The sequence below is a fragment of the Salvelinus fontinalis genome, chromosome 5, assembly GCF_029448725.1.
Source record: "Salvelinus fontinalis isolate EN_2023a chromosome 5, ASM2944872v1, whole genome shotgun sequence".
Taxonomy (NCBI): domain Eukaryota; kingdom Metazoa; phylum Chordata; class Actinopteri; order Salmoniformes; family Salmonidae; genus Salvelinus; species Salvelinus fontinalis.
In genome coordinates this window covers 30,722,069-30,749,291 of record NC_074669.1, presented here as the reverse complement: position 1 = coordinate 30,749,291, position 27,223 = coordinate 30,722,069, and the positions used below count along the sequence as shown (strand labels likewise).

Here is a 27,223-nt window from a genome sequence, read left to right as displayed (position 1 = left end):
ATCTGACCACTTTTTTATAGACCAAATCACTGGCGCTTCTTTATTTAAATGTAGCTTGTAAGCAGGAATCAGGAGGATAGTTATGGTCAGATTTGCCAAATGGATGGCGAGGGAGAGCTTTGTGTGTGGAGTAAAGGTGGTCTAGAATTTTTTTCCCTCTGGTTGCACATTTAACATGCTGATAGAAATGAGGTAAAACTGATTTAAGTTTCCCTGCATTAAAGTCCCCGGCCACTAGGAGCGCCACCACTGGATGAGTGTTTTCCTGTTTGCTTATGTCGGAATACAGCTCATTGAGTGCGGTTTTAGTGCCAGCATCGGTCTGTGGTGGTATGTAGACAGCTATGAAAAATACAGATGAAAACTCTAGGTCGATTGTGTGTTCTACAGCTTATCATGAGATACTCAACCTCAGGCGAGCAAAACCTTGAGACTTCCTTAGATATCATGCACCAGCTGTTGTTTACAAATTATGCATAGGCCCCCGCCCCATGTCTTACCAGAGGCTTACTTTTCTGTCCTGCCGATAGAGTGTATAACCCGCCAGCTGTATGTTCTTAATGTCGTCGTTCAGCCATGACTCGTTGAAACATAAGATATTACAGTTTTTAATGTCCTGTTGGTAGAATATGCGTGCTTACAATTCTTCCCATTTATTTTCCAGCGATTGAACGTCAGCTAGCAGGATGGAAGGCAAGTGCAGATTAGCCACTGGTCGCCTGATCCTCACAAGGCACCCTGATCTCTTTCTGCGAAACCTCCGTTTCCTTTTCCAGCGAATCACGGGGATCTGGGCTTGGTCGGGTGTCTGTATTAGTATATCCCTCCTGTCCGACTCATTGAAGAAGAACTCTTCGTCCAATCTGAGGTGAGTAATCCCAGTTTTGATGTCCAGAAGCTCTTTTTGGTCATAAGAGACGGTAGCAGCAACAATATGTACAAAACAAGTTATGAACAACGCAAAAAAACTAACAAAATAGCATGGTTGGTTAAGAGCCGATAAAACGGCAGCCCGTTCTCCAATAGCGTCAGTTTTAAATATGTGTCTTACTAGCACAGATTTTTTAGATAGAGCCTATTTTTTAAGGTTTTTACTAGTAATGATTGCAGGACAGCAGGCTGGCCTGGGACAAAGCCAGATTTATCCCTAATAGTGCTCTCTCTACTGCTCTACCACTGAAAATAAATGTGAAAATACCAAGGCGGTTATGAACTGCTCACACAAAAAAATACTACAGTTGACTATAGAAAACTACAGTACTTCCTATAGAATTAAGTAGTCAAATGTAATATACTGTAGAATACAAATATTACACACTGTATTATCCCTCGATCATGTGTAGTACTTACTATAGAATGTTGTAGTATCCTGTAGAATATTATAGTGAATACTACAGTATTATTCACAAAAAAACACTGTAGTACAGTACTACAGTAAAGTCTGCAAAAACACCACACTTTTAACTAGTAAATTCTACAGTATTCAATATGCATATACCCTGCCCATTCCATTCCATATATCGCAATTTGTGCCACCCATAAGTGAAACACCTAAATGCCAGGTATAGAACACACAGTATATTGTGTTCCCTACAGGTTATAGAAAATAGCATAAACTTTGAACTATCTGTTCAGACTGACCGGTTATTGAAAATGTGATCTTAGTATTTCTCCAGTAGGTTTCTTGAAGAAGAAACACTATAGTAAATACTGCATTAATGTAGTCAAAAACACTATAGTTAATACTACAGTGAAGTTTGCAAAAAAAACTACAGTAAATACTACAGTAAAGTCTGCAAAAACACTACAATACAAAAACACTATAGTATTTATGCCGTAGTGTAGAATACTATAGTATTTATTCATGTTGGTGTGTAGAATAGCGGGAAGTATATAAAGGCACTGGAGTTGTTCTCCAACCAGGCGGCCCTGGAGGACACAGCTTGTGTGTATGCGTGCGTGCGTGCAGATCCTCATCCTCCATAAATCTTTCACCGTCCTCGTGCTCATCTGAGGCTATTGATTTAGCATTAGCATGGAAAGCCATGTTTTTTTTCTGTGTGTCTGGTGAGGAAGGCCTTCTGGACCTAAATTACAGCGAGCTCAGCCTCTTTAGCCTCTCTTGTGCGTCATCTTCTCTCTGTCCAAATCATCTCTCAGCTCCTTTAAGTGCTGGGTGTTACTTTTAACAGTATAGCTCTGGCCTCCAGCCAAATAGATGAACAGATGAAGTAGCACCCTGACAACATACAGTTGCAACACTTGACAACTCATTCTTTATCCTCTAACCATTCTCATTCTCTATCCTCTCCTGTTCTTTTTTTTTACCTGTTTTTAAGTAGGCAAGTCAGTTAAGAACAAATTCTTATTTTCAATGACGGCTATGGTGGCAAAATTGCAAGATTATGTTATAATACTTTAATTGCATCAAATGGTTGTTTTATTTCAACAGAATAGAGTATTGTTAACTATTGTGTGTGTGTGTGTGTGTGTGTGTGTTCTACTGAGGATGGGCCTCTGGGAGATAACACTGACAGGAGATTTACGATGCCTTTTGGGTGATAAAACCTAAAGACCATTCCAGAGCATGAGTTAATGTTTCTGTTCTATACCGTACCAGGGAGAGATGGTTCCAGCTTGGAGCAGGAGGGACTGACACTGGTCTATAAAACGAAAACTGTTGACACAGCAGATACTGTCTGCTATGTATTATAGGTATCTTTCATACAAATCTTAACCTTGTGACCCATTCTATATATCTGTTGTTCGTCATGTAGGTTGAAATGGGTGTATCTTGGCTAGAAAAGATCTTTGTACTTTTGTCTCGCCGCTCTCAACGGATCATCAGAGATGGTGATGGATTGACCAGCCATTGCTATTGCAAAGCTCTCACTATTTAAAGATTTAGTTTATGTATATCTCTGACTTGTGTGATAAGTTTGTCTCTCCTCATTTGATAGTAAAGAAATGAACCACCACATGGCCTAGGTACAGTGGGTTAACTGCCTTGTTCAGGGGCAGAACGACAGATTTTTACCTTGTCAGCTCGGGGATTCTTGCAACCTTTTGGTTACTAGTCCAACGCTCTAACCACTAGGCTACCTGCCGCCCCTATCTTCTTAAGGACATAGTTGGGACATTTGATGTTGGAGGATTCATGTTGACTTGTTGCATACCACTATAGTAAGCACAGGATGCGGTGGATAATACAAGTAGTGGCAATAATACATATTACTAATAGGTATAGGGATTTAGATAGCCTTCTTGTATACAGTGGGCTCAGATAGAGATCCCCCGACTTAGGAACAATCGCCCCCAGGTCCCCAGTTAGAGGTATAGTGACACAACAGGAGTAACAGATTTATAACCATGCCACAATGCAGACACACCAGCACTGAACAGGACGGAAGTTGGTTATAGCCCTAGTTTTAGCAGTGAGGGTGATGGTGATAGTGACAGTAACCGCCACAGTGTTTACGGGACAGACCTGACCGGGGCGGTGGTGGGGACTCTGGGTAGGGTGATGGTGAGCTTGCCCCCCTCCTCTGGGTGGTGTTGGTATTGGATGGGTTTGGTCTTGAGCAGGTTGGGGGCGGTCCTGATGGAGACCTGTTGCTGTAAACCCCCAGCACTGTTCCCTCTAGACATCAACACAAAGCTGTAGTCTGTGTCTGGCTGCAGCCTCGTGATCAGCTTCCTCTTCAGGTTCCCCTGCACCTCCACACTCTGCTGGTTATACAGGATCTAGATAGAGACACGGGGAGGAGTGCTTAGTTAAATATATATATATATATATATATATATATATATATATATATATATATATATATACACATACACACGTACACAAACACACACACGTACACAAACACACATACAGTACCGGTCAAATGTTTGTACACCACTACTTATTCCGGGGTTTGTCTTTATTTGACTGTTTTCTACATTGTAGAATAATAGTGAAGACATCAAAACTATGAAATAACACATATGGAATCATGTAGTAACCAAAAAAGTGTTTAAAAAAACTAAATATATTTTATATTTGATTCAATACCAACAGTTCATTTTCTTTGGGTCCCCGCTCACGTGGGTTAGGGATTAGCATGAGTAAATCGTGTCCTCAAGTACATGAACTGACATCAAAACTTCTTCTTCTTCTTTTTTCAAATACTGCAAAACTATTTGGTCAAAATGTTGTCTCGAAGACAATGTTCATTTGTACATGTCACAGGAGGTTGGTGGCACCTTAATTGGGGAGGACAGGCTTGTGGTAATGGCTGGACCTGAATCAGTGGAATGGTATCAAACACATCAAACACATGGTTTAATGCCATTGCATTCGTTCTGTTTCAGCCATTATTGTGAGCCGTCCTCCCCTCAGGCATAATAAACTATATTGAAAAGAACACAGATTTTGATTTGGAACCTGAAAAATGTGCCATTCAACTTACCGAATCGAGCCTTGTTTCAAATGATCACTCTTTAAGAATAACTGTTGCGGACGTGAGATGCGAATCACATGAGATGCGAATCACAGACTGTGATAAGTGCTCGGGAAATAAGTGCATCTCGTCTGCTAAATGTACAAAACAATGCTATGCCATTGCACAGCCATAGGCTTCTACAAGCAAGTGCCATACGGCTGAGGTTACTCCCTTTTTGAAGAGTATGTTCCACGATATAATATAACCAGTTGATATTAGAGTATTAATACATTAATCTTAAATGGCATTTGTTTTTTTATTGACTGAATATATATATATGTAGTTGAAGTCGGAAGTTTACATACACTTAGGTTGGAGTCATTAATAAAAACTAGTTTTCAACCACTCCAAAAATTTATTTTTAATCTCTCTTGGGTAGGGGGCAGTATTTTCACGTCCGGATGAAAAGCGCGCCCAGTGTAAACTGCCTGCTACTCAGGCCAAGATGCTAGGATATGCATAGTATTAGTAGATTTGGATAGAAAACACTCTGAAGTTTCTTAAACTGTTTGAATGATGTCTGTGAGTATAACAGAACTCATACGGCAGGCAAAAACCTGAGAAAAAATCCAACCAGGAAGTGGGAAATCTGAGGTTTGTAGTTTTTCAACTCTTTGCTTATCCAAGATACAGTGAGAATGTGGTCATATTGCACTTCCTAAGGCTTCCACTAGATGTCAACAGTTTTGCGTTCATTGCATTTCTGAAGACAAAGGAATTCTCCAGTTGGAACATTATTGAAGATTTATGTTCAAAACATCCTAAAGATTGATTCTATTCATTGTTTGACATGTTTCTACGGACTGTAACGGAACTTTCAGACTTTTTGTCTGCACCTAGTGATCGCACGTCATGAATTTTGATTACTGTGCTAAATGCGCAAACAAAAATGAGGTATTTGGACATAAATTATGGACTTCATCGAACAAAACAAACATTTATTGTGGAACTGGGATTCTTGGGAGTGCATTCTGATGAAGATCATCAAAGGTAAGTGACTATTTAAATGCTATTTCTGACTTCTGTTGACTACACAACATGGCAGATATCTGTTTGGGTTGTGGCCTGCTGGAGGTCATTTTGCAGGGCACTGGCAGTGCACCTCCTTGCACAAAGAAGGAGGTAGCGGTCCTGCTGCTGGGTTGTTGCCCTCCTCCACGTCTCCTGATGTACTGGCCTGTCTCCTGGTAGCGCCTCCATGCTCTGGACACTACGCTGACAGACACAGCAAACCTTTTTGCCACAACTCGCATTGATGTGCCATCCTGGATGAACTGCACTACCTGAGCCACTTGTGTGGGTTGTAGACTCCGTCTTATGCTACCACTAGAGTGAGAGCACCGCCACCATTCAAAAGTGACCAAAACATCAGCCAGGAAGCATAGGAACTGAGAAGTTGTCTGTGGTCACCACCTGCAGAATCACTCCTTTTTTGGGGGTGTCTTGCTAATTGCCTATAATTTCCACCTTTTGTCTATTCCATTTGCACAACAGCATGTGAAATTTATTGTCAATCAGTGTTGCTTCCTAATTGGACAGTTTGATTTCACAGAAGTGTGATTGACTTGGAGTTACATTGTGTTGTTTAAGTGTTCCCTTTATTTTTTTGAGCAGTATATATATATATATACAATTTTTTTTGCCAGTGCTGCCCTTGTACTAAACATTTTTTATATTTTTATTTGAGTACTCCAGTACACAAAATAAGTCATGCCAGTACTTGAACAGTCAAAAAAGGTAAAATGCCAATCCCTAATGTGGGGGTGGCTGAGAACGAGATGGCAGTGACCAAAGGAGCACTACATCGACATAATTTCAGATTTTGACATTGGAACCAAGTTACTGATCAAAATCACAGACAAATGGCAAAAATAATGGACAGAAGGGGGAAAAGGAAGGCATTTATTTATACTCCACCCACTGGTTTCAATCCTCAATAGCCACAAAGGATTTTCAAGATGATCAGAGGTGGAGGAGGAGGTAGTGATGTTACAATGATGATACGTTTGATAACGGAGCTCCGAGGCATACGCCGAAATCGTGAAGCAGTTTACTTTGAAGCAGTGTGCCGATGCTTGTATTACTTTATTAGAAGCACGTGATCAATGATGTGCAAAGCTTCATTTTGTCAAACAACCACCTGATTGGTTTGGTATTGGTTTCGGTAGAAGGCAAAAAGGCTACCCTGCGCACCTGCTACAACGTGTAGGACGTCATCTATAATAATTTGTCTGTTTTAAATTATTTTGACCAGCAGGTGCCACTACTGTACACTGTGTTGATCAAAGCCTCATGAACCTATTTTTGACACAATTAACTGGCAATGCTCAATGCTTCAGAAAGCTTAGTTTAGTTTCCCAATCACTAGGTGGGGGTATTGCATCTAACATTGGTTGGCACGCCACCATAAAACCCCAACAAAGAAGAAAAAACTAAAAAGTAACATTTTAACTTATTAAATATTTGTAAATCCAAACACTGGATTTACAAAGGCTTTAAGGAAACTCATACACTTCTGTAAGTATCATTACACCTACAAATGTCAAAGTTTACCCTTGTGTGATAACTATACAACAGAACCAGTGAACAGAAATGACATTTACTCTCATGGGTGTCAAATGAAAAAAGATCTGAAAGCCACGCCCCTACTTAACCACGCCTCCAGTCTTCCTGCTCTGACCCGCTGGGTCATATCTCAATAACCCAGCAGTTTTTAAGAAAACAACCCAAGTAAGTAACACAACACCTGCAACAAAGCAGTTGGGTCAACCAAACAACCCAGCATTTTTTAGAGTGCACTATGATTATATTCTCCCTTCTTCCTTGTTTTGTTTTCTATATGAACCTCAGGACAGTTATGGACCACGTGTGATGGAATATAAAGCGTAACCAATTATTTCAAGCTTGGCCATATCTTTCCTCATTCCCATGATATTTCAATACATATTTCAATCCTATCCCCTCCATTGTGTTGTGTGAGCCTTCTTTCCATTGTCCACTGACAAAAGTGGCGTCACTCACGCACAATGCAATTCCCTCAATCTGTGTAGGCGAAAGGCACGCTATCAGGATGGAGTTGTCTTTACTTACTTTGAAAGGCACTTGAGACTTGTATGTTTCTGGCACTTCCCAAGTCAGCAGCACTGACGTCTTCATCACGGCTTTCACACCAAAGTTTTTGGTGAACTCTGGGGTGGGGGGGGGGGGGGGGTTGGGGGAGAAAGAGGGTGAGGCGGAAGAGAGAGGGGTGAGATTGAGGGAGAGACGAGGGAGACAGAGGGTGAGGTGGGGCAGACAGGGTGAGGTGGAGGAGAGAGGGGTGAGACAGAGGAGGAGTTGGTGAGAGAGGGGTGAGACAGAGGGTGATTTGGGGCAGACAGGGTGAGGTGGAGGAGAGAGGGGTGAGACAGAGGAGGAGTTGGTGAGAGAGGGGTGAGACAGAGGGTGAGTTGGGGGAGACAGAGGGTGAGGTGGGGAGAGAGTGAAGAGACAGAGGTTAGGTGGGGGAGAGAGGGGTGAAACAGAGGTGACGGAGACAGAGGAAACACACAGAGGGTAAATTATACAAGAGCACTGTCATCTGTACTTGCTGTAACATGATCGAGCTAGGGGAACCATAGAGCATCTTGGGAGATAAAATAGAAAGGGACACAAAGCAGATAGAGAGCAGATAAACAGATTATGATACGAGTCTCTGAAGAGATATCTAGTTCATAATAGTTCACTAATGTTCAGTGACCCATACTTTTTAACGGTAACATTAAGAGATGTTATTGCATTTACACTTTAACATAAATATATGCATGATAAAACATCAGGGGAACTACTCACATGAGCTTTCTTCTACATTAAACTTTACTGTAACTGGTGGGGTGTAAAACGGTGGGATCTGAATCCCAGTATCTGGTAGCTGCCTCCTAGGCCTCTGTGCATTAGATTTGACTATGAATAGCTAGTAGCAGGAAGCTTAGCATATATTTCCACATGAGCCATATGTGCCCTAATATGAACATGAAAGGAGTGTTCCATGGTGCTGCTGTACTGGTTACGCTGGACTGGTTCTGCCACTCTAGTCCAGTTGCCACCAGCTTCCACACACACAGCTACGCATCTGTTCCTCTCCCATACCATCTGCTCTGTCTGTGCCAGAGAGACTGTGGATGTATATCTGTGTGTGGGGGGGGGGGGGGGGGGGGGGGTTGTGTGTGTGTCTGCTTGCTTGCATGCCTGTGTGCATGTGGGTCTGGTGTTGTCTGCATCTGTGTGAGACTATTTATACAGATCAGCAGAGCTCATAAGGCATGGAGGTCGACACGATCATGCTCTCAGTGTGTGTGTGTGTGTGTGTGTGCGAGCGTGTGTGTGTGTTCGCATGCGCACACTCGGGTTTGTGTGTACACCTGCATTGCGTTTGTCCACCACATTCTCACCTGGCATGGCGGTAGACATGGTCCTGCTCTGTATACTAGGACTGATTGGTCCCCCTCCCTTGCTGGTGAATGCCCTGATTCTGATATCATAGGTTGTATCAGGCTGCAGCCCCATGATGGTCATCTGGGACTCTGTCGTGCTGTTGAGGCAGATAAGATAAGAGAAGATAAGATGCCTCTGTTTTAGGACAATGGACTATCCAAGATTGACTTCATTGAGATAAAGTGAAGACTTTCTGTGTTAAGTGTTTTATCAATGTCTCAGAAGGTGTTTAAAAAACATTATTTACATTGGTATTGAATAATACCTGTTGGTGTGGTTCTGCTGGCTGTTGATATCTCTGTACACCACAACGTACTGGACAATCTTCCCGTTCCTCTCAGCCAGCACCGGAGGCTCCCAGGCCAGCTTGGTGGTGGTGGTGGTCAGACCCACAACGCTCAGATTCTGGGGATAGCTACTGGGCACATCGTCCGGCGTGGTAATCTCCTTCGTGTACTCCTCCCCGTTGCCCACCCGGTTTTTGGCACAGAGCTTGAAGACGTAGGTGGCGCCCTTGTGCAGTCCGGTGACGGTAAAGTGGTCTTCTATCTTCTTGAAGTCTTTTACGGTGAACGACGACTCCTCCATACGTTTGTACTGCAGCTGGTAGCCCATGTGCTCTCCCACCATCTCCTTCGGAGGTTGCCACTGGATGAGGGCTGTGTTACCGATGGTGGTGCTGATCATCATAGTGGGCCTGCCTGGGACTAATGGGTAAAGAGAGGGATTAGGATCATTAGGATGATGACATAAAAAAAAACACTTAAAAATGACATAGAACACACCTAATGGGCCCTGGTCGAAAGTAGTGCACTATATGGGGAACATGGTACCATTTGGGAGGCAACCATTCTGAGCAGTCAGAGTATAAGGGCAGTTTCAGGTCAAGCCAGTCAGAGTGAGTACTACTGCACATTCACCATTTATACTGTACATCCTATTGTGTACATACAGTGCATTTGGAAAGATTCAGACACCTTGACCTTTTCCACATTTTGTTACGTTACAGCCTTATTCTAAAATGGAATAAAAAGATGTTCCCCCCCATCAATCTACACACAATACCCCATAATGACAAAGCAAAAACAGTTTTTTTGATTTTTTTTCTAGTTTATATGTATAAGAAATAAACTGAAATTGCATAAGTATTCAGACCCTTTACTCAGAACTTTGTTGAAGCACCTTTGGCAGCGATTACAGCCTTGAGTCTTCTTGGGCATGACACTACAAGCTTGGCACACCTGTATTTGGGGAGTTTCTCCCATCCTTCTCTGCAGATCCTCTCAAGCTCTGTCAGGTTGGATGGGGAGGTCTCTCCAGAGATTTTTTTTTTATTTTTTTTTATTTTATTTTTTTATTTAGGGGAGAAAATCTCTCCAGAGATTTTCAATCGAGGTTCAAATCCGGAGTCTAGCTGGGCCACTCAAGGACATTCAGGGACTTGTCCCAAAGCCACTCCTGTGTTGTCTTGGCTGTATGCTTAGGGTAATTGTCCTGTTGAAAGGTGAACTTTCGCCCCATTCTGAGGTCCTGAGCGCTCTGGAGACGGTTTTCATAAAGGATCTCTATGTACTTTGCTCTGTTCATCTTTGCCTCGATCCTGACTAGTGTCCCAGTCCCTACCGCTGAAAAACATCCCCATAGCATGATGCTGCCACCACCATGCTTCACCATAGGGATGTTGCCAGGTTTTCTCCAGATGTGGCACCTGGCATTCAGGCCAAATAGTTCAATTTTGGTTTCATCAGGCCAGAGAATCTTGTTTCTCATGGACTGAGAGTCCCTTTGGTGCCTTTTGGCCACCTCCAAGGGGCTGTCATGTGCCTTTTACTGAGTTGTGGCTTCCGTCTGGCCACTCTAACATAAAACCCTGATCGGTGGAGTGTTGCAGAGATGATTGTCCTTCTGGAAGGTTCTCCCATCTCTACAGAGGAACTCTGGAGCTCTGTCAGAGTGACCATCGGGTTCTTGGTCACCTCCTTGACCAAGGCCCTTGTCCCCAGATTGCTCAGTTAGGCCAGACGGACAGCTGTAGGAAGAGTCTTGGTGGTTCCAAACCTCTTCCATTTAAGAGTGATGGAGGCCACTGTGTCCTTGGGGACCTTCAATGCTGCAGAAATGTTTGGTTACCCTTCCCCAGATCTGTGCCTCGACACAATCCTGTCTCTGAGCTCTACGAACAATTCCTTTGACCTCATGGCTTGGTTTTTTGCTTTGACATGCACTGTCAACTGTGGGACCTTATACAGACAGGTATGTGCCTTTCCAAATCATGTCCAATCAACTGAATTTACCACAGCAGATCTCCAAACAAGTTCTAGAAACAGCTCAAGGATGATCAATGGAAAGAGGATACACAATTTTTTTTTGCAAAAATGTACATAAACCTGTTTTCGCTTTGTCATTATGGGGTATTGTGTGTAGATTGATGAGGAAAATAATTAATTTCATCAATTTTATAATAAGGCTGTAACAAAATGTGGAAAAAGGGAAGGGGTCTGAATACTTTCCGAATGCACTGCATACTACTTTCTTCTACTTGTTATTTTAGATTTGATTTTTCATTATATTGACACTGATATTTGTACTACCGTGCCATTTTGGAAGAAAACATTCTCTTTCACAATAATCACCTGGTCAAGAAGGAGCAATGATTTAGCTGTACACACTTGCTCCTGTGTGTGTGTGTTTGTGTTTGTGTGCAGCTCTACACACCTGCTCCTGTTGTGGTGACCACCTTGGCCTTACTGCGTGCCCCATCCCCCTTGGTGGTATAGGCTGCCACAGTGACAGAGTAGGTGGTCTCAGGGAGCAGGCCTGTTATGACAGTCTCCTGGTGGAGAGAAATGCACAAACAGCCCATGTTAGACTAATGCTATGATGAGATGATGCCTAACACAATGGCCCAGCCTTCATCCACTGTACTGTGTTCAGTCCACTCTGGTAGGGTTAGGCAGTCAAGCGCGCACGCACACGCACACACACCATACGTCAGTGTAGCATTTGAAATACTCCCAAAGCATTGCATTTCTTTCTGAGAAATGGTTGCAGAGAAGGTAAAGGAACAAACAAAGCTCAAATGGATTGAAAATAAATAGAGAACAATTTTGGTACTCCCATGTTGCTGTGGTGATATAAGAACTGAGATTAAACCATGTACACTCAGTGGCCAGTTTATAAGGTACACCACCACATGGTTCGCTCCTAGAAGTGAGTCACGTGGCTGAGGCTTGCTATATAAAGCAGGCAGACAGGCATTGAGGCATTCAGTTACTGTTCGATTGAACGTTAGAATGGGCAAAAGAGTGACCTAAGCAACTTTGAGCATGGTATGATCGGCAATGCCAGGCACGTCGTTTCCGGTATCTCAGATATGGCCAGCTTCCTGGGCTTTTCACGCATGACAGTTTCTAGGGTTTACCGAGAACGGTGCGACAAACAAAAAACATACATTCAGCGGCAGTCCTGTGGGCGAAAACAGCTCCTTCATAAGAGGTCGAAGGAGAATTGCAAGAATCATGCAAGCTAAAAGGCTGGCCACAAACAGGTGGCCCAGTACAATGGTGGTGTGTAGAACGGCATCTCGGAACACACAACTCGTCTGTCCTTGTCACAGATGGGCTATTGCAGCAGACGACCACACCGGGTTCCACTCCTATCAGCTAAAAACAAGAAGAAGTGGCTTCAGTGGGCACGCAATCACCAACACTGGACAATTGAGGAGTGGAAAAACATGAATTGTCCGACGAATCCTGGTTACTGTTACGTCATGCTGATGGCAGAGTGAAGATTTGGCGTAAGCAGCATGGCCCCATCCTGCCTGGTGTCAACAGTACAGGCTGGTGGCAATGGTGTGGGAAATGTTTTCCTGGCATATGTTAGGTCTGTTGATACCAATTGAGCAATGTCTCCATGCCCCAAATAATTCAGCCTGTTCTGGAGGCTAAGGGGGTTCCGACCCGGTACAAGATGGGTGTACCTATATACTGGCCACTGAGTGTATATACTAACTGTGTTCATTGGATGATTGTAAGAGGGGTCAGCTTGGTACTTAAAATTGATCTGTCCTCATCGATATCTGTCCTCAAGATTGGCTGTACTCAAGATGCCGCCTCTACTTGTTCTACGTGATGAAGAGATGCATATTCAATATGATTCACTTTAGCTACTATGTGTCTGTCCCTCAGTTGCAGAAACATTGACATTTGGTTGTATTGTCTGATGGTAGGGTCATTGCTGTATTTTACAACTTACCCCAAACAAGGTTGCTGAAAGAGATATTGTCTGTGTGAAGGAAAAAGTACTGTTGCCATAACAGACATTTTAGAGTTGGATAGTACTCATCACTCATGCGGTTACTGTGTCTCAGTACTGTGTCTGAGTCATTTTCTAAATATCTCCTCATTCTTCATGATTTTTAGGTATACAATCCAGAAATAAAAACCCATTGACCAGTGTGGAATTACACAACCGAAAAACAAATACAGTTGTCACAGCTTTGATCACAGCGTCTTGCAAATGGCACCCTATACAGTGCACTACTTTTGACCAGGTACCCATATGGCTCTGGTCAAAAGTAGTGCACTAGGGAACAGGGAGCCATTTGGGACACATAACTAGTCAGACACTCTTGAAGGTAAGTCAAATTGTTCCAAGGTTTTCCCTCTCTCTCTCTGACTGGGCAGAACCAAAGGCTTTAAAGCAGTTTGTATCTAACTGTAAATTGTAGGCTATAACAAGCAAACCAATAAAAAGTCAACACTGAGCACATCATACATAAAACCCAAGCACACATACACAAACCACACAAACATACAGTACACGACACAAATAAAAAATGTAGATCTCTCTCTCTCTCACAGACCCCCCTCACACACATCTACATCTAAGTGCACATGTTGTTTCTCCATTTCAAAAGGAAGTCATTAAATCGTCGACACATAAGCCCATAAAAGACTTGGAGAGGTTTTTTCTCCTCTGACTGAGCAGGGATCCATGAGATGAGCGAGAGAGCGGTGGGGAGGAGGGGAGTCAGTTAAGATCAGAGGTATGTAATAGGTTACTGCCTAGGTTCCTGCCTTTCTTGGGAGTTTTTCCTTCTACATCTGCATTGCTTGATCTTTGGGGTTTTAGGCTGGGTAGCTGTATAGCACTGTTACAAATTCGATAAGAGACATTACTGTGCAGCCGTATTCATTGACCTGGCCAAGGCTTTCAACTCTGTCAATCAACACATTCTTATTGGCAGACTCGACAGCCTTGGTTTCTCAAATGATTGCCTCGCCTGGTTTACCAACTACTTCTCAGACAGAGTTCAGTGTGTCAAATCGGAGGGCCTGTTGTCCGGACCTCTGGCAGTCTCTAAAGGGGTGCCACAGGGTTCAATCCTCGGGCCAACTCTCTTCTCTGTATACATCAATGATGTTGCTCTTGCTGCTGGTGATTCTCTGATACACCTCTACGCAGACGACACCATTCTGTATACTTCTGGCCCCTCTTTGGACACTGTGTTAACTAACCTCCAGACGAGCTTCAATGCCATACAACTGTCCTTCCGTGGCCTCCAACTGCTCTTAAATGCAAGTAAAACTAAATGCATGCTATTCAACCGATCACTGCCTGCACCTGCTCGCCCGTCCAGCATCACTACTCTGGACGGCTCTGACTTAGAATACGTGGACAACTACAAATACCTAGGTGTCTGGTTAGACTGTAAACTCTCCCAGACTCATATTAAGCATCTCCAATCCAAAATTAAATCTAGAATCGGCTTCCAATTTCTCAACAAAGCATCCTTCACTCATGCTGCCAAACATACCCTAGTAAAACTGACCATCCTACTGATCCTCGACTTCGGTGATGTCATCTATAAAATAGCCTCCAACACTCTACTCAACAAACTGGATGCAGTCTATCACAGTGTCATCCGTTTTGTCACCAAAGCCCCATACACTACCCACCATTGCGATCTGTACGCTCTCGTTGGTTGGCCTTTGCTTCATACTCGTCGCCAAACCCACTGGCTACAGGTTATCAACAAGTCTCTGCTAGGTAAAGCCCCGCATTATCTCAGCTCACTGGTCACCATAGCAGCACCCACTCGTAGCACGCGCTCCAGAAAGTATATCTCATTGGTCACCCCCAAAGCCAATTCCTCCTTTGGTCGTATTTCCTTCCAGTTCTCTGCTGCCAATGACTGGAACGAACTGCAAAATTCTCTGAAGCTGGAGACTCATATCTCCCTCACTAGCTTTAAGCGCCAGCTGTCAGAGCAGCTCACAGATCACTGCACCTGTCATAGCCCATCTGTAAACAGCCCATCTATCTACCTACCTCATCCCCATACAGTATTTATTTATTTATCTTGCTCCTTTGCACCCCAGTATCTCTACTTGCACATTCATCTTCTGCACATCTACCATTCCAGTGTGTAATTGCTATATTGTAATTACTTCGCCACCATGGCCTATTTATTGCCTTAACTCCCTTATCTTAACCTCATTTGCACTCACGGTATATAGACTTTTTGTTTTCTTTTGTTCTACTGTATTATTGACTATGTTTTGTTTCTTCTATGTGTAAATCTGTGTTGTTGTATGTGTCGAATTGCTATGCTTTATCTTGGCCAGGTCGCAGTTGCAAATGAGAACTTGTTCTCAACTAGCCTACCTGGTGAAATAAAAAATAAATAAAATAAAAACTTTGAGACCAGGTCAGTTAATCTGGAAAATGTCAAGAACTTTGAAAGTTTTTGCAAGTGCAGTCGCAATAACCATCAAGCGCGTTGATGAAACTAGCTCTCGTGAGGACCGCCACAGGAAAGGAAGACCCAGAGTTACCTCTGATGCAGAGGATAAGTTCATTAGTTACCAGCCTCAGAAATTGCAGCCCAAATAAATGCTTCACAGAGTTCAAGTAAGAAACACATCTCAACATCAACTGTTCAGAGGAGACTGTGTGAATAAAGCCTTCATGGTCAAATTTCTGCAAAGATATTTCTTGGGCCAAGAAACACAAGCAATGGACATTATACTGGTGGAAGTTTGTCCTTTGGTCGGATGAGTCCAAATTTGAGATATTTGGTTCCAACCGTTGTGTCTTTGTGAGACACAGAGTAGGACACCGGTGCCCCCGCACATTGACTCTGTACCGGTACCACCTGTATATAGCCCTGCTATTGTTATTTACTGCTGCTCTTTCATGATTTGTTACTCTTATCTATTACTTTTTTTGGTAGGTATTTTCTTAACTGCATTGTTGGTTAAGGGCTTGTAAGTAAGCATTTCACTTTAAGGCCTACTACACCTCTTGTATTCGGTGCATGTGACAAATAAAATGTCTCCACGTGTGGTTTCCAACATGAACCATGGAGTAGGAGGTATGATGGTGTGGGGGTGCTTTGCTGGTGACACTATCAGTGATTTATTTAGATTTCAAGGCACTCTTTACCAGCATGGCTACCATGGCATTGTGCAGCGATATTCCATCCCTTCTGGTTGGCGCTTAGTGGTACTATAATTTGTTTTTCAACAGGACAATGACCCAACACACCTCCAGGCTGTGTAAGCGCTATTTGACCAAGAAGGAGAGTGATGGAGTGCTGCATCAGATGACCTGGCCTCCACAACTACCCGACCTGAACCCAATTGAGATGGTTTGGGATGAGTTGGACTGCAGAGTGAAGGAAAAGCAGCTAACAAGTGCTCAGCATATGTGGGAACTCCTTCAAGGTTGTTTGAAAAGTTGTCCAAGTGAAGCTGGTTTTCCAAAGCTGTAATCAAGGCAAAGGATTGGATACTTTTAAGAATCTCAATATAAAATATATTTTGATTTCTTTAACACTTTTTTGGTTACTACATGATTCCATATGTGTTATATCACAATGTTGATGTCTTCTCTATTATTCTACAACGTAGATGACAGTAAAAATAAAGAAAAACCCTTGAATTTGTAGGTGCAAAAACCTTTGACTGGTACTGTAATTGTTTGATATACTGTAATATATTTTTGCATGTACACTGATTGGTTGATTAATTTCATGCTACACAAAAAATATAAATAACATACAGTTTTCTAAACTAATTCAATCTGTTAGAATTTTTTGCGCTTGTTACTGAGATAGTTGTTCTTGAGGTAGTCTCAGTATTCAATCTCCTCTTCTCTGGCAGTCATTCTGAATGCAGGTTATGGGTAACTAACAATTACACTTGTTGGATATCTCTGGCTGGATTCCAATAGGAATCACACATCACTTTGCAAGCCAGCATAATGTGACTTACAGGCCTGATGTGGCCTGTAAACCAGGAGATTCCTAACATCACTGTGTTAGGGTATAACAAGGTCCTCAAAGAAAGGCTTTATTATTTACAGTATGTATTGTCATAAATATGTATATTTTAAAGGCTAATAAGGCTGGTGGAACTATTCATAAAAGGTTCGAAGAACCCTCCAAAGGTAAAAGGGTTCACTGTAGAACCCTTCAAAAGGGTTCTTGGCAGAACCCTCCATAGAGAGTTCTAGGTAAAACCATATAGAGGGGATTCTTTGAAGAACCCTAAATAAAGAGTTCTAGTCAGAACCCTCTGCAAAGGGTTATACCCAGCACAAAAAAAGGATTCCCCTATGGGGACAAACTGAAGAATCCTATATGTTTCTACACAGCACCTTTTTTTTATTAGAGTGTACTTTTGACCAGGGCCCATAGGGACACAGGCATGCTTTTGACCCAGGCCCATAGTGACACAGGCATGCAAGTAGTGCAATATCAAGGGAATAGTGTGTCATTTGTGATGAATGAGCTTCAGACGGAAGAGTGAAAGTCAGAGACAGGAGCTGGGCTTCCAACTGAGAACACCCAGAGAGACTCATCCACCCATCCCTCTATCCCTCCATCTCATTCGCCCATCAGCCTACCACCCATGGCGCCAGCTTGTAAGTGCCTGGGGCATGGAGCTCAGCACAGCCCTCCGAGAGCAGATGAGATAACAGACCAAGAAACTGCAGCTAGCAACCACAGGAATGACATGGCCAGCTCCGCTTCCCAGAGCCCAAACAAATCTTTAATTATGATTTCATGGCTATAGCCTCTCACATCTTTATTGCATGATAATCATAAAAAAGAAGGCTCTTCCCTTTCTGATAATTATGATGCAGCCATGTAATCACAGACATGCTACTGAGCAGAGCAGGCTGGCGTAGTAGGCTATTTTGAGCAAAGATCGCCCACTTAGGGTTTAAGAAGCAGCCATCTCATCTTCCGGGGGGGGGGGGGGGGTTCAAGATGAGAGGGAATACAAGTCATCTGAAGCTATTAATTTTCTTTTAAAAGCCTCATTATTTTTATCGTACAGGATTCCTTTTTTAGTTTTGGCGCTGGAGTGGTTTCTCTCTTTCATTTGGAATAAAAAATCTAATCAGGCTCTTCTCTCTTATTCAAATGCAGAGGGATGGGGGGAGGAGGAGGGGAGGGAGGAATATCGGGTTCTCTGGGAATGTAGGGATGGATTCCCAAGGAGCGAATAGATAAAACATTTAACATTAAGACAGACTGCATCCCAAATGGCACCCGATTCCCCTTTTGACCAGAGCCCTATATAGGGGTCTGGTCAAAAGTAGTGCACTATAAAGGGAATATGGTGCCATTTGGGACGCAGACCCAAGACATGATGAAAGATTCCATTCTGCATCCAAGGGAACTCTGTCCTGGCTTGTTTAACTGAAGCCAATCAAGTTATCATGACTTCCAGTTCCAGTAGACTCCAGATCAAACGCTCTGGTCCACTCCACCTACTTCTTCCACCCCTCTATTCCACCTCCTCCTTCCACTTACCTATTCCACCGTCCTCCTTCTTCTAAACCTCCATCCTAAATCACCAGGGGTTCCTACACTGTGAAATCCAAGTGTTTAGGATCTGAACACATACCTAAACACTTTTCTGCAACACTTTTTAAACACGTCAAGGCATTTATCATTTCAATAAAAACACGTCACAGTGTTTGGATTGTAAACATCAAAACATGTTTATTCGTTGCCAGTGGCGATTTTAGCACGTAAATCTTGGTGGCAAAAACGCATGCCAGCAAAGCCACTACACAACACAACACTAAGCAATTCATTAATTGCACTATAACAGTGACAAACTGTGCCCACAAAATGTCAGGGCCTACATAAAGCTGTCCCAAAACCTTACCACTGCTACACCTGGATATCAGCAGAGCCTCGTCTGGCAACAAAACAGCTAATTCAAGCTCATTTACTGCTTTAAAAAAAAGCATAGCTAAAATGGCTGACTTGCTTAAACCTTTTGCCAATAGGTGGCGCAATTAGCATTTTTTATTTCTGGGTGTCACCAAATTAAACTGCCTCGTGCTCAATTCTTGATCGGACAATATGCATATTATTAATTCTATTGGATAGAAAACACTTTCTAGTTTCTATAGCCGTTGGAATTTTGTCTGTGGGTGACCCAGAACTCTTTCTACAGCGAAATCCATGACAGGTACTGCGACGGTCTGAGAGCGAAGCTCTGATTTCAGATCAGTTTTGAAAGTCTGTGAATATCCTATGGAACGACATGAACTGCACCCGCCTTCCCCTGGATGTCAGTAACCAATGAGAAGTGGAATGGGCTTGCTGCGTAGCTCTCAGAGGTTATAAAAGGCCAAGGAGCGAGAGGAGCCTTCCTTTCGACGCTGAACATTGCGCGAAGTGGACCTCAGGATGCCATTTTCAAACGCTCAATTTTAAACGTTAGATGTATCCATCTGTAATTTAATTAGACATAGGTGTTAGAAGCATCATAACGAAGCTATTTTAAACCGAGTTATATCAGATTATGCGAGTATATTGCTATTTTTCGGAATTTCAACAGTATTGCGCCTTGAGGATTTGGACACGTTGGTGCAAAATAGCTATGGCTAGCTAGTGTTAGCTGCTATATCAGAAGTTGAATGCAACGTTTTACAACCAAGCAACGATTATTTTGGACAAAGAACCACCATGGCAAGATTCTGATGGAAGCTCGTCGAAAAGTAAGAGCTATTTATGATGTTATTCCGTTTTTATGTGGAAAAATGTAAACTCAATAATGGTGAATAGTGACGCCGTTATTGCGTCACTAGTCTGGCTGTAACGCACACTGTATGTCTAGTAACGTTAATTTTAAAAATCTAACTCTGCGGTTGCATTAATAACTAATACATCTTTCATTTCATGTCCAACCTGTATTTTTTTTGTCAAGTTTATGAATAGTTTTTGATAAAAATATTTGTATTTTCAAAATGGCGCCGGCCAGATTGCTTGAGTAGTTGAACACTATTTCCATTTTGTAAGCACGATTTGTGCCGCTAAATATGCACATTTTCGATCAAAGTCTATATGGATTGTGTAATATGATGTTACAGGAGTGTCATCTGAAGAATTCTGAGAAGGTTAGTGAAATAATTTATATATTTTGGCGATGTTGAGTTATCGCTCTCTTTGGCTAGAATCAATGCTCTGGTAACGTTTGCATATGTGGTATGCTAATATAACGATTCATTGTGTTTTCGCCGTAAAACACTTAGAAAATCTGAAATGTTGTCTGAATTCACAAGATCTGTGTCTTTCCATTGCTATGTGCTGTGTATTTTTAAGAAATGTTTTATGATGAGTAAATTGGTAATACACGTTGCTGTCTGTAGTAATTCTAGGAGCTTTGGTGAGATTTGTGATGCTGGCTGCAATGGCAAACTATGATTTATACCTGAAATATGCACATTTTTCTAACAAAACCTATCCTATACCATAAATATGTTATCAGACTGTCATCTGATGAGGTTTTTTCTTGGTTAGTGGCTATCAATATCTTAGTTTAGCCGAATTAGTGATAGCTACTGGTGTTGAGAAAAAATGGTGGACAAAGAAAAAGGGTGTCTTTTGCTAACATGGTTAGCTAATAGATTTACATATTTTGTCTTCCCTGTAAAACATTTAAAAAATCTGAAATGGTGACTTTATTCACAAGATCTGTATCTTTCATTTGGTGTCTTGGACTTGTGATTTAATGATATTTAGATGCTACTATTTAAATGTGACGCTATGCTAGTGATGCTAATCAGTGTGGGGGGGTGGGGGGTGATCCCGGATCCGGGTTTCTGAGGCGGTAAAAGTTAAACAAATGTGGTTTTTACTGACAATTGAGATGAACAAACTATGGCCTAAGAGGACGACAAGCAGATAAAAGGCAATCCATAATTTCGATTAAGACATTAATGAGTGAGCTAGGACGGCCGTAGTCAATGTAAATATTTGTTAAGCACTTTTTAAATGTACAGCGACAGAATTCAGAACATGGGCCATTCTTACAGTGATCTCCCTGTACACCAAGTCAGAACCACAGGAAAAATAAAGTGGGCATAAAAGCAGACAATGAAAGCTCTTACAATATTCAAAGATGACATTTATCTAAACAGGTTATAGGTTACATGTGCACCACCAAGTCAGAACAGTAGTCTAAGTTATGAGGGGAAAAGGGAGCAAATGATTAGGGTGAGGCACATAGGCTACTAACAGTTTAATACACAACATACACTTCGTATTACTTCTTAGCTACAGTATAGGTATCTCACTGGAATATTACATCATTTATGTAGTTGTGTACAATACATTTTTGGACTCACCTTGTTGTGCTGTGCTCATTTGAACAGGAAGGTGGCGCGGGAGTTCTTCGTGGGCAAATTTTGTCATCAAACTTTGTCATCAAAGTCTAGCATTTTCTGGATTTATGGTGCTTTCAAGACAACTGGGAACTCGGAAAAAACAAGGTTGAATCATGATGACGTCAGTGGCCTCCAGGTCACAGCTCTAGTAAGAGGCCAGAGTTCCCGGCTTGGAGTTCCGAGTTGGATGACCTTCAAAATGTATTTTCCCAGTCGGAGCTCGTTCATTCCCAAAATCCCAGTTGTCTTGAACTCACTGAAGTCAGATTTCCCAGTTCCAAGTTAAACAGTTGTTTTGAGAACGGCAGATATTATGCTAGATTGACAACATGGCCAATGTTGAATATTTGTCATTTAACCTGTTGGGGATGGGGGCGCTGTTTAGACTATTTATGCTAATGTGGCTAATTTTTTAAACGGCTTCCCACAAAATCCTTGATCGTACAATATGCATATTATTATTATTATTGGATAGAAAACAGTCTATAGTTTCTATAGGAGTTGAAATTTTGTCTCTAAGTGGAACAGAGCCCATTCTACAGCAATTTCCCTGACATGGAGTCAGATTTGAGAAATGTTGGCCACTTTTCTGAAGTCAGTTAAAAGGGCACTGTCGTTGCTATGACTATACGGACACTTCTTACGTCTTCCCCTGGATGCCTTTACGTGATGACGATTCCAACGGGCTCGATTGCGCGTTCACAGGCCCTACAAATGAAAAAACTCTGAAGCTAGTCATTCTTTGGGAGCTGCGTAACGCGCGTGGAAGACACCGACCCTCTCCTGTTCCAAGCGTTAGTTTAGCCTGTTATATTTCTCCGGTCATCTTTTCACTCGTTATAGGAGTTACAAACATCATAAAGTAGTTAATTTAAAGCGTTTTATAGCAATTTATATCCGTTTAGTGCGATTTTGGGACATTTATTTTTGCAACGATGTGAAAAGTTGGGCACGCTTTTCAGTTCATCCCGAACGCAGTTGACATTTCCACATGGCAAGAGGACAGCTTTCCACCAAAAGACGATTTCTCCCAAGAAAGGATCCTTTGCCCAAGATACTGATGGAAGAACAGCTCAAGGTAGGACATTTTTATTATGATAAATCGTGTTTCTGTCGAAACATTTTAGTGGCTTAGGACGCCATGTTTTTTGACGTAGCTTCGCTTGGCGCAAACTGTATTGAAAAGTAAGGATAAATTAAAAAATGTAATAACGCAATTGTATTAAGAATTAAATTGTCTATCAATCCCTGTCCACCCTATATTTTTTTGTCACGTTTATGAGTATTTATGTATAAGAGTAGATCACTGTCTAAGTGGCGCAAGGACAAATTCTGACCAGCTGAGTTACATTTCACATTGTCTAACCATGATTTTGGTGGCTAAATATAAACATTTTCGATCAAACTGTATATGCATGTTGTAATGTGATGTTACAGGAGTGTCATCGGAAGAATTCTGAGAAGGTTAGTGAAAAAATTAATATCTTTTGGCGATGTTGACTTTTATCGCTCACTTTGGCTAGAATCAATGCTGGGCTGCTAATTGCTATGTGCTAAGCTAATATAACGATTTATTGTGTTTTCGCTGTAAGACACTTAGAAAATCTGAAATATTGTCTGTATTCACAGGATCTGTGTCTTTCGATTCGTGTATGCTGTGTATTTTTACGAAATGTTTGATGATTAGTAGTTAGGTAAACACGTTGCTCATTGTAATTATTCTAGTCCATTTGTGATGGTGGGTGCAATTGTAAACTATGCCATATACCTGAAATATGCACTTTTTTCTAACAAAACCTATCCCATACCATAAATATGTTATCAGACTGTCATCTAATGAGTTTTTTTGTTGGTTAGGGGCTATAAATATCTTAGTTTAGCCGAATTGGTGATGGCTACTGGTGTTGGTGGACAAATAAAAGATGGTGGATTATGCTAATGTGTTTTTAGGTAATAGATGTACATCTTTACATATTGTGTCTTCCCTGTAAAACATTTTAAAAATCGGAAATGTTGACTGGATTCATAAGATCTGTGTCTTTCATTAGCTGTATTGGACTTTAATGTGTGAAAGTTAAATATTTTAAAAAAATATTTTTTTTGAATTTCGCGGCACTGGTTTTTCAGTGGGGGGGGGGGGGGGTGTGCCGCTAGCGCCACGCTGATCCTAGACAGGTTAAGCTTGGAAAAGAGACCACCCTTAATGCCATAAATGGGACCACACACCCACTCCATTGAATAGCAGGGTAGTGATTGCTTTGCAATGCTTGCAGTTAGCCACTGATTCCTTCCAAACCACTCAATGTTGAATTTGCGATTTCCAACTTGTTGTCTTATGTTTATGTCCAATGGCCGAAGAGCACCGATACATTTTATCTATAATTTCTCTTCATTATTTCTGTTCATAGGACACGGATTAAAAAGGATTTGCCAGTATATTGTCGACTTGATTCATGATGATAACTGCTAACTAAGATTTTGAAAGTATGATGTTCACATGATCAGTTTAATCAAAGCTACTATAGATATATCGTGATTTGACGTCATTTTATCAATAACCTTGAGCCTTCTTAGATGGGCACTTCTAATGTAACCCTATGTTAGCACCCAAGGGGTTTGAATTTTCAAGCTCTACACATAGATTTTGGCAGTAACATAGTGTCGCCATGAGTGACAGAACACTAAGCCAATCACGGCGCAACAAGAGAACATTACCAACCCCTGTGCTCTGTATTTTCCACCGGCTGCCCCCACACTACCACAGAAAGCACCAAGCTAGGCTGAAAGACCTACATTTTGGAGCTGCCTTAAGAAAAAAAAAAACATGTTTGTATGCAGCTTTAACTCAATGATTATAATTATACATTGTTTGTAAACTGATATGTTATATCCCAAAATAACATGCAAAAAAAGGCAACCCTACCAGTCAAAAGTTTGGACACACCTAAGGGTTTTTCTTTATTTTTACTATTTTTCTACATTGTAGAATAATGGTGAAGACATCAAAGGAGTCATGTAGTAACCAAAAAGTGTTAAATAAAACAAATGTTATATTTGGCATTCTTCAAAGTAGCCGCCCTTTGCCTTGATGACAGCTTTGCACACTCTTGGCATTCTCTCAACCAGCTTCATGAGGTAGTCAACTGGAATGCATTTCAAATAACAGGTGTGACTTGTTAATTTGTGGAATTTCCTTCCTTCTTAATGTGTTTGAGCCAATCAGTTGTGTTGTGACAAGGTAGGGGTGGTATAAAGAGATAGCCCTATTTGGTAAAAGACCAAGTCCATATTATGGCAAGAACAGCTCAAATAAGCAAAGAGAAACAACAGTCCATCATTACTTTAAGATATGAAGGTCAGTCAATCCAGAAAATTTCAAGAACTTTGAAAGTTTCTTCAAGTGCGATAGCAAAAACCATCAAGTGCTATGATGAAACTGGCTCTCATGAGGACCGCCACAGGAATGGAAGACCCAGAGTTACCTCTGCTCCAGAGGATAAGTTCATTAGACTTAACTGCACCTCAGATTGCAGCCCAAATAAATGCTTCACAGAGTACAAGAAACAGACACATGTCAACATCAAATGTTTAGAGAAGACTGCATGAATCCGGCCTTCATAGTCAAATTGCTGAAAAGAAACCACTACTAAAGGACACCAATGAGAAGAAGAGACTTGCTTGGGCCAAGAAACATGACCAATGGACATTAGAAAAACTGTCCTTTGGTATGATGAGTGCAAATGAGAGATTTTGGATTCCAACCACAGAGTAAGTGAACAGATAATCTCCAGATGTGTAGTTCCCACCGTGAAGCATGGAGGAGGAGCCGTGATGTTGTGCGGTGCTTTGCTGGTGACACTGTCTGTGACTTATTAAGAATTCAAGGCACACTTAACCAGCATGGCTACCACAGCATTCTGTGGTGATATGCCATCCCATTTTGTTTGCGTTTTTCAACAGAACAATGACTCAACACACCTCCAGGCTGTGTAAGGGCTATTTGACCAAGAAGGAGAGTGACGGAGGGCTGCATCAGATGACCTGGCCTCACAATCACCTGACCTTAACCCAATTGAGATGGTTTCAGATAAGTTGACCCACAAAGTGAAGGAAAGCAGCCAACAAGTACTCAGCATATGTGGGAACTCCTTCAAGACTGTTGGAAAAGTTTTCGAAGTGAAGCTGGTAGTCCAAAGCTCTAATCAATGCAAAGGGTGGACACGTTTAAGAATCAATTTTTTGGTTACTACATGATTCCATATGTGTTATTTCATAGTTTTGATGTCTTCACTATTATTCTACAATTTAGAAAATAGTCAAATTAAAGAAAAACCCTTGAATTATTAGGTGTGTCCAAACTTTCGACTGGTACTGTATATTCAGTTGAAGTCGAAAGTTTACATACATATTCGCCAAATACATTTAAACTCAGTTTGACAATTCCTGACATTTAATCTTATTAAAAATTCCCTGTCTTAGGTCAGTTAGGATCACCACTTTATTTTAAGAATGTGAAATGTCAGAATAATGGTAGAGAGAATGATTTATTTCAGCTTTTATTTCTTTCATCACATTCCCAGTGGGTCAGAAGTTTACATACACTCAATTCGTGATTAGGAGCATTGCCTTTAAATTGCTTAACTTGGGACAAACATTTCGGGTAGCCTTCCACAAGCTTCCCACAAAAAGTTGGGTGAAGTTTGGTCCATTCCTCCTGACAGAGCTGGTGTAACTGAGTCAGGTTTGTTGGCCTCCTTGCTCGCACACACGTTTTCAGTTCTGCCCACAAATTTTCTATAGGACTGAGGTCAGGGCTTTGTGATGGCCACTCCAATACCTTGACTTTGTTATCCTTAAGCCATTTTGCCACAACTTTGGAAGTATGCTTGGGGTTGTTATCCATTTGCGACCAAGCTTTAACTTCCTGACTGATGTCTTGAGATGTTGCTTCAATATATCCACATGATTTTTCTCCCTCATGATGCCATCTATTTTGTGAAGTGCACCAGTCCCTCCTGCAGCAAAGCACCCCCACAACATTGGCAACATGATGCTGCCACCCCCGTGCTTCACGGTTGAGATGGTGTTCTTCGGCTTGCAAGCCTCCCCTTTTCCCTCCAATCATAACAATGATCATAATGGCCAAACAGTTATAATTTTGTTTCATCAGGCCAGAGGACATTTCTTCAAAAAGTACGATCCTTGTCCCCATGTGCAGTTGCAAACCGTAGTCTGGCTTTTTTATGGCGGTTTTGGAGCAGTGGCTTCTTCCTTGCTGAGCGGCCTTTCAGGTTATGTCGATATAGGACTGTAAATATAGGTACTTTTTGTGTTTCTTCCAGCATCTTCACAAGATCCTTTGCTGTTGTTCTGGGATTGATTTGCACTTTTCACACCAAAGTACGTTCATCTCTAGGAGACAACACGTCTCCTTCCTGAGCGGTATGACGGCTGCGTGGTTCCATGGTGTTTATACTTGCGTACTATTGTTTGTAAAGATGAACGTGTTACCTTCAGGCATTTGGAAATTGCTCCCAAGGATGAACCAGACTTGTGGAGGTCTA

The 27,223-nt window shown here is 41.8% G+C and overlaps 1 protein-coding gene across 12 annotated transcripts in view; it reads right to left on the bottom strand.

Annotated features, from left to right (window-relative positions):
* Nucleotides 1-27,223, bottom strand: part of ptprfa (protein tyrosine phosphatase receptor type Fa) — a gene marked incomplete in the record, with an annotated part of 430,527 nt that overhangs the window by 49,986 nt on the left and 353,318 nt on the right. For all 12 annotated transcript variants that reach the window (XM_055923142.1, XM_055923138.1, XM_055923140.1 and 9 more), the window contains 5 exon segments: nucleotides 3,488-3,744; nucleotides 7,578-7,675; nucleotides 8,918-9,057; nucleotides 9,226-9,667; nucleotides 11,676-11,793. In XM_055923142.1, coding sequence (XP_055779117.1) covers nucleotides 3,488-3,744; nucleotides 7,578-7,675; nucleotides 8,918-9,057; nucleotides 9,226-9,667; nucleotides 11,676-11,793 — 1,055 coding nt within the window.